Source organism: Delphinus delphis, chromosome 11 (assembly GCF_949987515.2).
Source record: "Delphinus delphis chromosome 11, mDelDel1.2, whole genome shotgun sequence".
Lineage (NCBI taxonomy): Eukaryota > Metazoa > Chordata > Mammalia > Artiodactyla > Delphinidae > Delphinus > Delphinus delphis.
The window spans coordinates 6523149-6537929 of NC_082693.1; the positions used below are offsets into that span (position 1 = coordinate 6523149).

A 14781-nucleotide genomic window follows, 5' to 3' on the forward strand; every position below is an offset into this window, starting at 1 on the left:
CCCAAACAGGAGACCTCTCTCCTCTTCCCAGCTGGGAAGCCGAAGCCCAGAGAAGGCAGAAGTCGGGCGGGGAAGGACTGAGGCAGAGGCTGTCCCGCAGCAGAAGAAAGACTCCAGGCGTTACTGCTGGCCAACCCTGGAGGCTGGCCCATCCCTGCCAGAGTAGCAGAGAGGGGTGGGGCCGCCTCCAAACCTCCTCCCCAGGGAGCAGTTAAGGAGCCCAGGAGTGGCCTGGAGTGGAGGGAAGGGACACAGCACTTACTGGGTGTTCACTAGACGGGGGTGTTTTCCACAGGGTCCCACAACGATCCTGAAAGGTGGGTATTTCACTCCGTTTTGACAGATTATGAAAACAGGATTCTGGACTTCTCTGGTGGTCCAGGGGTGAAGACTCTGTGCTGCCACTGCAGGGAGGGAGGGAAGGAAGGAAGGGAGGAAGGAAGGAAGGAAGGAAGGAAGGCAGGAAGGAAGGAAGGAAGGAAGGATGGGAGGGAGGGAGGGAGGGAGGGAGAGGAAGAAAGGAAGGAAGGAAGGAAGAAAAAAGGAAAGGAAGGAAGGAAGGAAGGATGGGAGGGAGGGAGGGAGAGAGAGGAAGAAAGGAAGGAAGGAAGGAAGGGAGGAAGGAAGAAAGGAAGGAAGGAAGGAAGGATGGAGGGAGGGAGGGAGGAAGGAAGGAAGAAAAAAGGAAAGGAAGGAAGGATGGGAGGGAGGGAGGGAGAGAGAGAGGAAGGAAGGAAGGAAGGAAGGAAGGAAGGAAGGAAGGGAGGAAGGAAGGGAGGAAGGAAGGGAGGAAGGAAGGGAGGAAGGAAGAAAACAGGGTTCACAAAAGACTCACATAATCCCAAGGCCACCCAGCATGTCAGTGGCAGAGCTGAGACTGGACCCCAAGGCTCTGCCCCCCAAGCCTGCACTCCTTCTGCCACCCGTCACTCATCTAAAAGGCAGAAAGGGAAGCAGACCCTTTCCAGGTGGCCCCAGAGGGCAGAACAGGGACAGGGGTCACAGGCGGGGAGGAAACCTTTGTAATAACCAGAACTACCCACAGTAAGTGGCCGGCCTCAGGAAGCGGCAAGCTCGTGCACAAGCTGGCTGCTGGGGACCGTGAGAGGGATCCAGGAGGTTCCCATCACTCTCAGGGTCTGCGCCATGTGGAAGCAGCACGGGAGCCTGGCCTGCCTGGGTCTGACATTGCCCTTGACCTGTCCTTGGTGTGGGAAGGAGGGAACCTTGAGTCTGGGAAGAAGGGAACCATCTCTGGAAGCTGCCTGCTAATGGATCAATCATTCGAGCAGTTTGCAACCCTGATATCCAGCACCAAGCGGTCGGAACAGAGCCCGGTCCTCAGGCTGCTGAGTACCTTCTAGGGCAATAGGGCTCCCACACAGAGGGAAGCAAGCACGCCAGACCCAGGCAAGAGAGGGTGTTTGCTGCAGAAACAAGGGCTAATTTACGGGCCACCTCCCAGGTTTATAAGGAGTCAAAAGACAGGACAATGGGGCCTGGAGAACCCAGGGAAAGTGCCTTGCGCTAATAATTATAGTGTTAATAGTGTTATTCACAGCTGTCTTTTTTTTTTTTTTTTTTGAGCATTTACTATGTGCCAGACACTGTGCTGAATGTTTCGGATGCATTGTAGGATTTAACCCTCAGAGCACCCCGTGAGACAGGTGCTTTTATCACCTTTTTACAGACAAGGAGACAGGCCCAGAGAAGGGATGTAACTCGCCCAAAATTGCACAGCGAACGTGGCAGAGCTGGGACTCAAGCCCGGATCTGTCAGACTCCAGGCTGGTGCTTCTGCCATCTCTGCCCTGACACAGAAATAGCTCCAAGACAGAACGTAATTGTTTCCTATTGCTGCTTAACAAATTAGCACAAACCTAAACACACGTTTATATAACATTTGTGTAGGGCAGAAGTGCGAGCTAAAATCAAGGTGTCAGCAGGACTGCCTTCCCTTCTGGAGGCTCCAGCGGAGAATTCAGTTCTCTGCCTTTTCCAGCTTCAGGAGGCCATACTCAACCCTCAGTACGTGGCCCCTTCCTTCGGCTTCAAAGCCGGCTTTGCCGTGTCTCTCTGACCTTTACTCACACCTTCCCCTGACCACAGCCAGCGAAGACTCTGATTTTAAAGATCCCCGTGACTAGACTGGGTCCCCCTGGGTAATTCAGGGTCACCTCCCCATCTCAACACATTCACAGGTTCCAGGGATTAGGGTGTGGGCGTTTCAGGGGCCATTATTCTGCCTAGCACTTATAATAAAGTGGGGAAAAAGCAAAGGCACCAGTAGCAAGGTACTTAAAAGGGGAGGGAGGGAGGAGTGAGTAATTATATGTATTAGTATTTGCATAAAGGATACATAAAACCAGCATTGGTTATTGGAGGAGAACCAGGCTGATGGGGGACAAGGCTGGATGGGGATATTTTGTGTTATCACAGAAGTGTTCAAACACACACAAAACTAGAGAGAATAGTCTAGTGAATCCTTCTACCCGTCACCCAGCATCAACAGTTACCACCGTTTTGCCTTCTAGTTTCATTTATCTCCCCACCTTTTGGGAAAGGACTGAAAATGTATAGCAAATCCCACACATCGTATCACTCTAGCTTTAAAAGCTTCAGTATGTAGCTCTAAGAGACAGGGGGTTTTCAGAAGTATACCACAGCTCCATCATCACACCTAATAAACTTAAAAATAGTTTCTTACTATCATCTAATACTTAGTTTATATTTAAATTTCCCTAACTGCCTACAAACTTTTTTTTTTTTTTAATAATTGGTTCATTTGGATCAGGACCCAGACAAGGCCCTCATGCTGTACTGGGTTGAGGTGAGTCCTAAATTTCTCTCAACCTATAACAATTTCCAGGAGATACACTCTTCCCTCTCTACACTTTTATATCTTTATTTCTCAATCATGTAAATGAATGATCTACACAGAAGTTAAATTCGGGAGACAATGCAAATCTAATGCTGTGTGGAGAGTTAAAGGATGGGGGTGAAGAAGACCATCCCAAGCAGGGGACTCAGGAGCAGAGAGGAGGGGGGCGGGGGAGGGGGGCCCCGCCGAAGCCCCCGGATGTGGGTGGAGTCAGGGAGCCCAGGGGTCCAACATTCTGGGGGGTTTCCTGGTCTGCTTGGCAGAGGTAGGTGGAAGGGTTGCAGGGACACCAGCGCCAGCCTAGGCTGCAGCATCCTGAGGAAAGTCCCCAAAGGGGACTTTATAAATAAATCAATAAAAGGACGATGCAACCTTATCTAAATGTGCAGCCGAGAAACCACAGGACACCCGCCACCCACCAAGCCGAGCCTAGTGTTACACCAAAGCACCCCCAGACCGGACAGCGGAAGAACACACAGGCGGGTAATCACGAAGGACAGAGGAGCCGCTGAAACTCCCAGACGTGAGAGACCTGAGCTCTGTGCCCGCTCTGCCTTCAGCCGTCTGCAGGATCCTGTGAAGGTCACCTGCAGACGCAGCACCTTGAGTAACCATGGCTGGGGGAGCGGGGAGTAAGCAACAGCATGCACCAGCATGTGCTTGGATTTGCATAAAGAAGGTTACATAAAAACCAGATGAGAGTGGGACTTCCCTGGTGGCGCAGTGGTTAAGAATCCGCCTGCCAAGGCAGGGGACACAGGTTCGAGCCCTGGTCCGGGAAGATTCCACATGCCGCGGAGCAACTAAGCCCGTGCGTCACAACTACTGAGCCTGTGCTCCAGAGCCCACGAGCCACAACTACTGAGCCCATGCGCCACAATTATGGAAGCCTGCGTGCCTAGAGCCTGCGCTCCGCAACAAGAGAAGCCACTGCAATGAGAAGCCCATGCACTGCAACGAAGAGTAGCCCCACTCGCGGCAACTAGAGAAAGCCTGCGCGCAGCAATGAAGGCCCAACACAGCCAAAAATAAATAAATAAATTTATCAAAAAAAAAAAATGAGAGTCAAAGCGATCCTGAGTATGGAAGGAGCAGTGGAAATTCTCCCCACTTAATATTGCTAACAGCCAGATCCCAAAGCCCCACTCCCCATATTATCCCTGACTGAAAGAGGGGTTGCTGCAGGATGAATAGGAGTTTGCTGGGAATAGGAAATTCACTGTAGACAAAGAGAATGAGAGAGTCAAAGGAAGAGAGGCGGGAATGAGCCCAGGGCGTTCAGAGAATTAAAACGAATTCAAAGTGCTAAATCAATGTGGGATCTTGGATTGGACTCTGGGACAGGAAGAGGACATTAGTGGAAAAACAGGTGAAATCTGAATAACATCTGCAGCTTAGTTAATAGTACTGTACTTAGTTTTGACAAACCACGTTTTTTTTCAGATGTTGACATTGGGGGGAAGCTGTACTATCTTTGCAACTTTTCTGTAAACCTAAAATTATTCCAAAATAAAAGAGTTAGTAAGAAAGAGAGAGAAGGAAAAAAGACAAAAAGAGCAGTACAAAATGGCTAAAGCATGTAAGTTGCCAGAAGGGGGGAAAGGGTGATGGGCATCAGCAGAAGCCAGCTTACCGGGGCGTCCTGTGCCCCACCACGGGGTCCAGACCCCATCTCTCTGCAGGCAGTACTCCACGGCAATGTCCCCTCTTTCTGAACCCTTCCCACAGGCCCCAGGGGGACGCCAGCCACAGTTTCTTACATTCATGTTCATCTTAACTATATTTCACCTGCCCATATGTGCCTGAACACACACACACAAAGATCCCAGGTCTGCTACACACACACACACACACACACACACACACACACACACACGCACGCACACAGCTCATCTAGGAGGAGCCCTGTGTCCAGCCTCTAATCCCCCCCCCCCCGCCCCCGGGAATCTAGAACCATCACCCAGAACAGAGGTCAGCAGCCATCCCCATTCCCCGTGGTGGAGGAAAAGCAGTCACCCTCCCGGCTCCGCAGCTGTGAAAAGGGAGCCTCAGAAGGACAGGCTCCAGCAAAGGCAGGACCAAGACGCAAACTCTCTACCTGTCTTCGGCCCCAAAGACTCAGACGCTCAGCTTGCGGGGGGGGGTACCTTCAAGATGGCACAACCCCTCGGGTGTCACCTGCAGTCCCTTCACCCACCTCCACAACCAAAGGACAAGAAAGACAGAGCACCCATGTTAACACAGCCATTTACGCCATGCAGAGGTAGTTCAGCACCCGGGTCCTGGAGCCAGATCCCCTGGGCTCAAATCCCGGCTCCGCTGCTTCCCAGCAAGTGAATTCATGTGGCCTCCATTTCCCCATGTGTGAAATGGACATAGTAAGACTCTCAACCTCAGAGGGCCGTTTGAGGATTAAACGGGTTTCCACATAGCAGTTGTGCCCATCCCAGCGTTCGTTCTTTGGGCTCCTACTGTGGGTACTACAGGAGCTGATCATCTACTGGGGGACATTTTTTAAAAAAGATGCATGAAACATGAAATTACTGGGAATTCCCTAGCAGTTGAGTGGTTAGGACTCCGTGCTTCCACTGCAGGGGGCAAGGGTTCGATCCCTGGTCGGGGAACTAAGATCCGCATGCCTCGCGGCTCAGCCAAAAAAAAAACCACACACATGAAATTACCATCCGGGACACACACATGAAATTACCACCCGGGACACACACATGAAATTACCATCCGGGACACACACATGAAATTACCACCCGGGACACACACATGAAATTACCACCCGGGACACACACATGAAATTACCATCCGGGACACACACATGAAATTACCACCCGGGACACACACATGAAATTACCACCCGGGACACACACATGAAATCACCATCCGGGACACACACATGAAATCACCACCCGGGACACACACATGAAATCACCACCCGGGACACACACATGAAATCACCACCCGGGACACACACATGAAATTACCACCCGGACACACACATGAAATCACCATCCGGGACACACACATGAAATCACCATCCGGGACACACACATGAAATCACCACCCGGGACACACACATGAAATCACCACCCGGGACACACACATGAAATCACCACCCGGGACACACACATGAAATCACCACCCGGGACACACACATGAAATCACCACCCGGGACACACACATGAAATCACCATCCGGGACACACACATGAAATCACCACCCGGGACACACACATGAAATCACCACCCGGGACACACACATGAAATCACCATCCGGGACACACACATGAAATCACCACCCGGGACACACACATGAAATCACCACCCGGGACACACACATGAAATCACCATCCGGGACACACACATGAAATCACCACCCGGGACACACACATGAAATCACCACCCGGGACACACACATGAAATCACCACCCGGGACACACACATGAAATCACCACCCGGGACACACACATGAAATTACCATCCGGGACACACACATGAAATTACCATCCGGGACACACACATGAAATTACCATCCGGGACAACGTCTGATCAGAGTCTAGCAGGTGACTCAGAAAGCAACTGCTACAGGAGCGCTGAGAGGGAGGGCCAGCGCAGACTGGGATGATCGAGGATTCGGGAAACGCAGGGGCCGAGCTGGCCTCAAAGATGGGGGCTGCTTATGGGGGAGAAGAGAAAAGGATGGGCCAGGGACTGGGGCAGAGGGAAGAGGCGGTGGGAACCCAGCCATAGGTGTGGGTGTGCATGCGGTGTCCCAAGAGAGGGAACAGAATTGTAAATACTATAGGTTGTGACAAGAGAGCAGAGGGCCTTTATGATGAGCTTAGAATTAGGACACGAGCCTTTCATACATTCAGAAAATATTTACTGTGCACCTGCTGTGTGTCAGGTACTGTGCAAGGCCCTTGGGATACTTCTGAGAACAAGACAGTCACAGTCCCTGCTCTGGAGGAGCTTACGTTCCTGCGGAAGGAGGCAGATTATAAACAAAACACATACTAAGAAAATTCTTTCCTCTGTTAGAAGGTGATAAGTGTGATGGCAAACAATTTAGCAGTAAGTGGAGCCCAAGAGGTTTTCGAGCAGGAAAAATGCGCGAAGCAAAGCTTTAGGAGTTACGACAAAAAGACGATATTAAATATTAGTCACTGGGGCTTCCCTGGTGGCGCAGTGGTTGAGAATCTGCCTGCCAATGCAGGGGACACGGGTTCGAGCCCTGGTCTGGGAAGATACCACATGCCGCGGAGCAACTGGGCCCGTGAGTCACAACTACTGAGCCTGCGCGTCTGGAGCCTGTGCTCCGCAACAAGAGAAGCCGCGATAGTGAGAGGCCCGCACACCGCGATGAAGAGCGGCCCCCGCTCGCCGCAACTAGAGAAAGCCCTCGCACAGAAACGAAGACCCAACGCAGCCAAAAATAAATTAATTAATAAAAAAAATATTAGTTACTTACAACTCTTCGTCACCCCCCACCCAATCTCCTGAAGTGGACAGATCCTGAGAAATATGATTTGTTTTGCTGAGCTGGGGTAGTGGGAAGTGGAGGATGCAGACCGGAAATGCCGAGTGAGAGCTACATTGCTCCCCATGAAGCGGAGGGCGAGGGCCAGAGGCTGGCAGGGGCTGGGCAGGGGTGCAGGAGACCAGGCAGGCGTGGCTGCACAGAATGGAAGTTTGAAGAAAGATCCAAAAAGCATTTTGAGAATGGTGTTCTCTGGCATGCAAGCTGTCACCCCTCACCCCGTTCTCCGTGAAATCGTCATAAACTCCATACTCTGCGCGGGTGGTCTCCACAAGGACTACGCGTGTGTTCAACACACTGAAAAGAAGTTATGGTGGGGGTAGGGCGGCCCAAGGCAGCCCAAGCCCAGTGACGTGGCAAGGCAGTCGGTCCAGCGATGCGTGCAGACTGGATGAGTGAATGACAGGAACGCGGGTAGGAGGATGGGACAGTTGTTGGGACTGAGGAGGGGCTTCGAGGACATGGCCCCATCTTGGGTGGAGCGGGTGGAGAGGAAGCTGAGCCATGAACACGGAGCTGGACTCAGAAGCCCTGAGGTCTGCTCTTCTCTCTAAATCCCTCTCTCTTGGGTGGGGAGGGATAAACTAGGAGGTTGGGATTAACATATACGTACTACTATATATAACACAGATAACCAACAAGGATCTACTGTAGAGCACAGGGAACTCTACTCAATATTTTGTGATAACCTACCTGGTAAACTAACACAACACTGTAAATCAACTATATTTCAGTTAATAAATAAATAAATAAATAAACTTCCTCGAAAAAGATAAAAAATTTTTGAAAGACACCAACAATCCAATAATACCCTGTCATTTGAACAGAGAAAAAAATAAGAAACAAAATAAATCAGTCTCTCCTGCCTTGGGCTTTGCTTCTTCATTTTGAAGTCGGACAGCCTCAGTGGCACCTCCTACCGGTGACGGGAACAGTACAAGGAAGCAGGAAGCACATTCAGTGAGCAGGTGTGGGACCAGCAGGAGCAGAGGAATCCCAGGTGAGAGGAGGGTTCGGGGCTGACTGGAGGGTGTGGGCAAGGAGAAGGGCAGGCGGCTTCTTGTGTAGGGAGCCCCTCGGAGATTATGAAGTCTGATCTTGATGTTTATTTTGAGATGTCTATTCGTATACTATTGACTCTGTGACAAATTACCACAAATTTAGTGGCTTAAAATCAGCACACATGACTTTACAATTCTGCAGGTCAGAAGCCCAAATGAGTTGGCAGGATGACATTTGCTCCCTCTGGCAGCTCAAGGGGAGAATCTGCTTCCTTGCCACCTCTGGAGCTGCCACCTCTGGAGCTGCCACCTTCCTTGCCATTCCTTGGCTTGCGGCCCTGTGTCCTTCCCATCTCGGCCTGCGCCTCCACGTCTCCCTCTCTGGCTCTGACGCTCCTGCCTCTTCTTCTAAGGACTCGTGGGATTACACTGGGCCCATGAGTACATGCCACGATAGCCTCCCCATCTCAAGATCGTAACGTAATCACACGTGCAAAATCCCTTTTGCCACGGAAGGTAGTATCTTCACGGATTTGGGGAGTTAGGATGTGGGCATATTTGCAGGGACATTAGGGTTAGGGAAATGCTCTACAGGCCCTCAGATATCATGATGAATTTAAGCGCAAAAGAAAAATGGTGGGAGGAACAAGGGGGGATGCACGTCCAGGGAAAGAGGGGAGCAGAGGACAGAGGAGCCATGCCTGAGGGAGACCCACTCCCTGGCAGTTTTTTCACAAGTTTGCAGAGGGCTCCTATGGGCCAGCAAGGGACTGGATGCTTGGAGAACACAGAAACTAACCAAATGCACGTGTATTTAGAGGAGCTCGCCTCCAAAACGTGTACACAGGAGAGATTACGATGAAGCCCAATGAGTCACACAGGAGAGATCCAAACAAGGTAATCCGTGGAGGAAAAGACCGAGTGTTCAAGGCTTCACGGAGTAGTGACATTTGAGCTTAGTAAGAGGCGCAGCAAAGACGTTTCTAGAAGGGAAGGGAGTGAACCAAGGTGGGTGGTACAACCCCAGGGACAGCAAGGGAGAGGTGTCCAGAAAGAAGGGCTGTTCAGCAGGGTCATGGCAAGGAGAAATGGCCACCAGTGTGGCAGCTGGGAGGCCTTAGTGGCCCATGAGAGTGGGTTCTCCAGCCGCCTCCCATAGCTGGAAGCAAGACCGGGCCCAGGAAGACGGGTGTGGCCAGTCCTCAGGTCCCTAGCCCTGTGTTCAAATCTTACCACCAGGTGGGGCACAAGAGCCAGAGTGAACCCTCAGCCAGGGCAGGGGTTTTTCCAGAAACAGGATGCCCTGAGGGAAGGGAGGAAAAGTTCTCCCACTCCATCACCACACAGCCTGGAAGGCCTCACTGCCTTCATGTGATCTCTGACTCAGGGGCTTACCCAGATTTTCCCCTTCCAGTTAAAGCAAAACCGTATTTTTTCTGTTGCTCCCTTTCTTGGTCGCCTGTAGGACTAAAGGCCTCTAACAAACACACTTTGGGGCGGAGGCTCAGGGCACCACACAACAGAGGGGACCTGATATCTCCTAATTCAACATGTCACTGTACAGGCCCAGACAGAGGAGGTGGCTTGTCCAGAATAAACCAAAGGGTGGGATCAAGAACAGAACTCAGATCTCCTCACTCACATTCTCAGGACTCCTCGATTGTACGTAATTTGATGTTTCACCATAGCCCTCTCCCACCAATGGTTTCTTGAGGGTAAATAGTAACAGTAATAGTAACAGTAGCCAACATTCCCTGGGCACTCCAGTGGCAGGTGGATGACCTCAGTCAGTGCTCACAATTACCCTTAGAAGGAGTTTCTTTTATAAGCTTAAATGTTTGCTCAACTCCTCCCATCTGGACTTGTGAATGAGGAGGTGGGGCGGGGAGAGGAGAGGAGAATATAAAAAAGATAAAATCCTTTCTCTCCTTAGACCTGTTCTCCCAAGGCAGGTTCTCCCAACAGCACCATGAGACCTTGTCTGGTTTCCAGCCTCAGCACCCCACACCCTGCTGGACCCTAGCCATCCCTGGCCACGGTGGGTCAGGGGCAGTGACCTAGGAAAGAGTATCAAGACTCCTCTGCCCGTGGCCACTATTGGCCACATTTAGGGAACTTTGTTTCCGTGACTGCTCCTTCCCAGTCCTCCTTCCTTCCCTGTCTCACCCACTATGGTGGTTTCCCCAGCAGCTGCCTGTGGTTTTGTGCCTGTGCCTTTCCACATGGTTCCCTCTGCCTGGAGTTCCCTCCCCAGCCTTGTCTGCTGGCCCACCTTCCAAAGTCAGCTGCGGTGTCCCCCTCGCTGGAAGCCTCTCCCAGCTCAGGCAGACCTGGGTACACGCCCCAGCCCCTGCTGTTTCCTAGGCAACATCTCCCCCTGTTAGCACGAGTTCATGTGCCTGACACACAGTGAGGCCAAACACCAAAACGTCGGAGTTTGGAGCAGAGAAAGGTTTGTCAGGGCAGGGCCATACAAGGAGATGGGTGGCTCACGCCCTAAAAAAACCCCCAAGCTCCAGGAAGGATTTCGAAGGGTTTCAGCAAAGCTTTTTTAAAGCCAGGCAAGGGACAAGGGTCGCAGGGTCTGTGATCAGCTCGTGCACAGTTCTCTGATTGGCTGATGGTGAGGTAACAGGGCAGTGTCACAGGGGTCTTAGCATCGGGTATGTATAGGACACAGAGCAGGCTCTCCAGAAACACTGGAAGAAGAAATGAATGAAATCCTCCTCGGCTCCAGCTGGCCTGACTCTGATCTTGCCCTCGCTACCCCCTCTCCTGGTTTGCCCCCCTCTCTCCAGCCTCCACCCCGTTGCCCCACCCCTTGGTCTCTCACCTGAACTACTATACACCTCACCTTTCAGTCTAACCCCCCAAAGCTCTGAGCCAAGGCCTGGAGATAGAGGGAATGGTCCTTGTCCTCAAGGAGCCTCCTGCCTGCTCCTCCCCTCAACCCCCAACCGCTCCCTGCCACCAGCCACCCAACTACCCAAAGCACAGGTTCCCTGCTTATAAACACTTCGGTGACCCCTCACCCCCGCTTACAGAGTCCAGGACCATGAGGCACCTCTAGTTACATCCCCACCTTCACCTCCCTACACGCCTCCCCCAACTGTGAGCTCCAGCCTAGACCCCAGACGGCCCCAGCCCCAGCTTTGCCTGATTCTCCCATGATTGCAACCACTTTTGCTGGGGTTCTGCAGCATGCTTTCCAATTTGGGTCAAAGGCTCCTCCTTTAAGCCCCCCTGGCCTTTAAGCCTCTCTCCTTGACCTCCTGTAACACGCTCATCCCCCTCCTGCCCTAAGGACATAACAGGATACTGAAAGGTGTTTTCGAATAAATGCATCAATGAGACAGATCTAACAATAGTAAACAGAGCAAAATATGTACTTTAAAGTGGTAAGGCAGGCTGTTTCTGGTGAGTGTTATTTTGAGTTACGGTTGTTTTTTTTTTTTGCTTATTGGTATTTTCTGATGTTTCCGTAATTGAGCAGGTTTTGTTTTTGTAATTAAAAAAGAAAAAAACCACCAAAGGAAACTTCATTTTGAAAAAAATACGAAAGGGTTTTGGGATTTCAAAAGTAGGGGGAATCTCCTCATCCTCTGGCGAGAAACAGGAAAGGAATGTTTAAGGGGCCATAGAATTTCTACAAGAGAAGATGGGAAGGCAGGCCAGCCAGAGGGCACACACCACATGCCAGGTGCAGACCTGGGGTGCTGGGGAGGGCAGAGTGTCCCCTACAGATGCAAGATGAGGAATTTTAACTTATCTCATTGAATGTGGGGAGCTGCAGAAAGAATCCTTCTCTTCCAGTTTTACTGAGATAGAATTGACCTGCAGCACTCTATAAATTTAAGGTGTTCGACATAGTGATTTAACTCACATACATCATGAAATGATTACCACGGTGGGTTTAGTGAATATCCACATCTCATACACATACATTAAAGAAATAGAAAAATATTTATATTTTCTCCTTGTGATGAGAGTTCAGGATTTATTCTCTTAACAATTTTCCTTTATAACTTGCAGCAGTGTTAATTATGTAGTATATTGTACATTACATCCCTAGTACTTATTTACCTTAAAATGGGAAGTTTGTCCCTTTTGACTACCTTCCTCCAATTCCCCTTCCCCTCCCCTCCCCACCTCTGGTAACCACAAATCTGATCTCTTTTTCTGAGTTTGTTTGCTTGTTTTGGAAGTATAAATTGACCTACAACACTGTGTTAGTTCATGATACATAACACAGTGATTCGATATTTCTATACATTTCAAAATGATCACCATGACAAGCTAGTTACCATCTGTCACCATATGAAGATATTACATAATTATGGACTATATTCCCCACACTGTACATTTAATTCCCATGACTCATTTATTCTGTAAGTGAAAGTTTGTACCTCTTAAATCTCCCTCGCGTAATTCTCTCCTACCCCTACCCCCGTTCCCTGTGGCAACCACCTGTTTGTTCTCTGTGTCTATGACTCTGTTTCTGTTTAGTTTTATTTGTTTGTTTTTTAGATTCCACATGTAAGTGAAATCATACAGTATCTGGCTTTCTCTCTCTGATTTATTTCTCTCCACATAATACCCTCTAGGTCCATCCATGTTGCTGCAAGTGGCAAGATTTCATTCTTTTTTATGGCTGAGTAATATTCCATTGTGTATATACACATCTTCTTTATCCCTTCATCTATTGATGGACACTTATGCTGTTTCCCTATCTTGGCTACTGTAAATAATGTTGCAATGAACACAGGGGTGCAAATATATTTTCAAGTAGTGCTTTCATTTTCTTTGGATAAATACCCAGGAGTGGAATTGCTGGGTAGTTCTCTTTTTAATTTTTTTAAGGAACCTCCATACTGCTTTCCATAGTGGCTGCACCAACTTACATTCCCCCCAACAGTGGAGGAGGGTTCCCTTTCCTCCACATCCTCGCCAACATTTATCATTTGCGGGACATTTCTGAGCGGGGGAGAAACACCCTAAGCACTCCGGCACTGGAGCTTCAAAGAGGTAGCAGTGGGCAGAGTCAAAGGGCAAGAGCGCGGGTGACGGGGAGTAGAGGCAAGAACAGAAGCCAGGCTACAGGCTTTGTCTTCTCCTCTGGGCCATCTGAACCTCAAGTCCAGGAAGCACTCCCGGACTGCCCGGCCCTCAGACATATTACTATTCAGTGATGGTATCTGAGAATTACTCCCATAAGCTTCCGACCGATCTTCCCACCTGGACGGCGAGCTTCTAATTCCTCCTGCTCCGCATGACGTGCCGAGTAATAGTGTGCTTCACGAGGGAAGGTTTGCAAGGAGCCGCCCCAGGGAGACATAAGGCCAGGCAGCTTCTGTTTTAAATCGAGGCCAAAGCAAGAAGAGCCCTCATTCTGCGGCAGCCGGCCTGGGGTTAAGGGACCTCGGCCCCGACCACCGGGTAAGGGGTCTCCCAAAGCAGAGGGCTCGAGAAGGACGGAAACCAGGGGACAACCGGAAGGGCGAGGCCTCCACTTACTCCGGGACGAAAGCAGCCGAAGATGACTGACTGGAAAGACCCCAGGATTGCTGGGAGGAAACGGGGAGGATGGCGGGAAGTCAAGGCCGGCCGACTCGGTGGGAAGGGCCGAGCCAGAGGCGGGAGGGGCTGCGGCCACCGGACCTGGGCGGGGCGGGGCGGGGCAGGTGGGGCGGGGGCGGGGGCCGGGGCCGGCGGGGGCGGGGGCGAGGGCGGGGGCGAGGGCGGGGGCAGGGGCGGGGCCCGGCACATGCGCACCGCGGCGGCGCGCGCCCGAGGAGTGGCACTTTTTAAAAGTGCAGCCCTGAGGCCAACCCGCAGCCGCCAGCACCTCGGTCCGAAGACTGGTCCCGCCTGTCCCGGCCTCAAGCGCCCCCGTCCCACACCAGTCCGGCCCAGGCCAGTCTAGCGCGCACCATGCCGGTCAAAGGAGGCACCAAGTGCATCAAATATCTGCTGTTCGGATTTAACTTCATCTTCTGGGTGAGTGAGCGCGACTGCCGCGCGCTCCTCTCCGGGGCCACCTGTCCACCCCGGGCACCCGGTCCGCGGTCGGGGTTGCCGGTCACCGGCATCGCCTGCGCAGGGGAAGACTCCTGGCGGGAGGAGAGGGCACTGCGGCCGCCAGCTGGCTTCTCGGCGCGGGCTGAGACGGGCTGGGAGGGCGCGTTGGTCCGGGGCTGGTCCGAAGCGGGGCGGGCAGGGGGCGCGGGGCCCTGGTGAGCCGGGGGTGTGTGTGGGGGGGGGTGTTTGCTCCCACCCCGATCCCCTCCGAGTGCAGGAGGGAGAAACGGAGCACCCCCTCTGCTGGGGACTCAAGGCCCTGCCCGAAGGGGA

At 51.7% G+C, this 14781-nt stretch overlaps 1 protein-coding gene across 1 annotated transcript in view; it reads left to right on the forward strand.

Moving 5' to 3' along the window:
- Window positions 1-14230: 14230 nt before the first annotated feature.
- CD9 (CD9 molecule) overlaps window positions 14231-14781 on the forward strand; it is a 35683-nt gene continuing 35132 nt past the window's right edge. Inside the window, exon 1 of the mRNA XM_060024147.1 lies at window positions 14231-14427. Within this exon, the coding sequence (XP_059880130.1) occupies window positions 14362-14427 (66 nt within the window). The 5' untranslated portion in view covers window positions 14231-14361. The remainder of the gene's footprint in view (window positions 14428-14781) is intronic.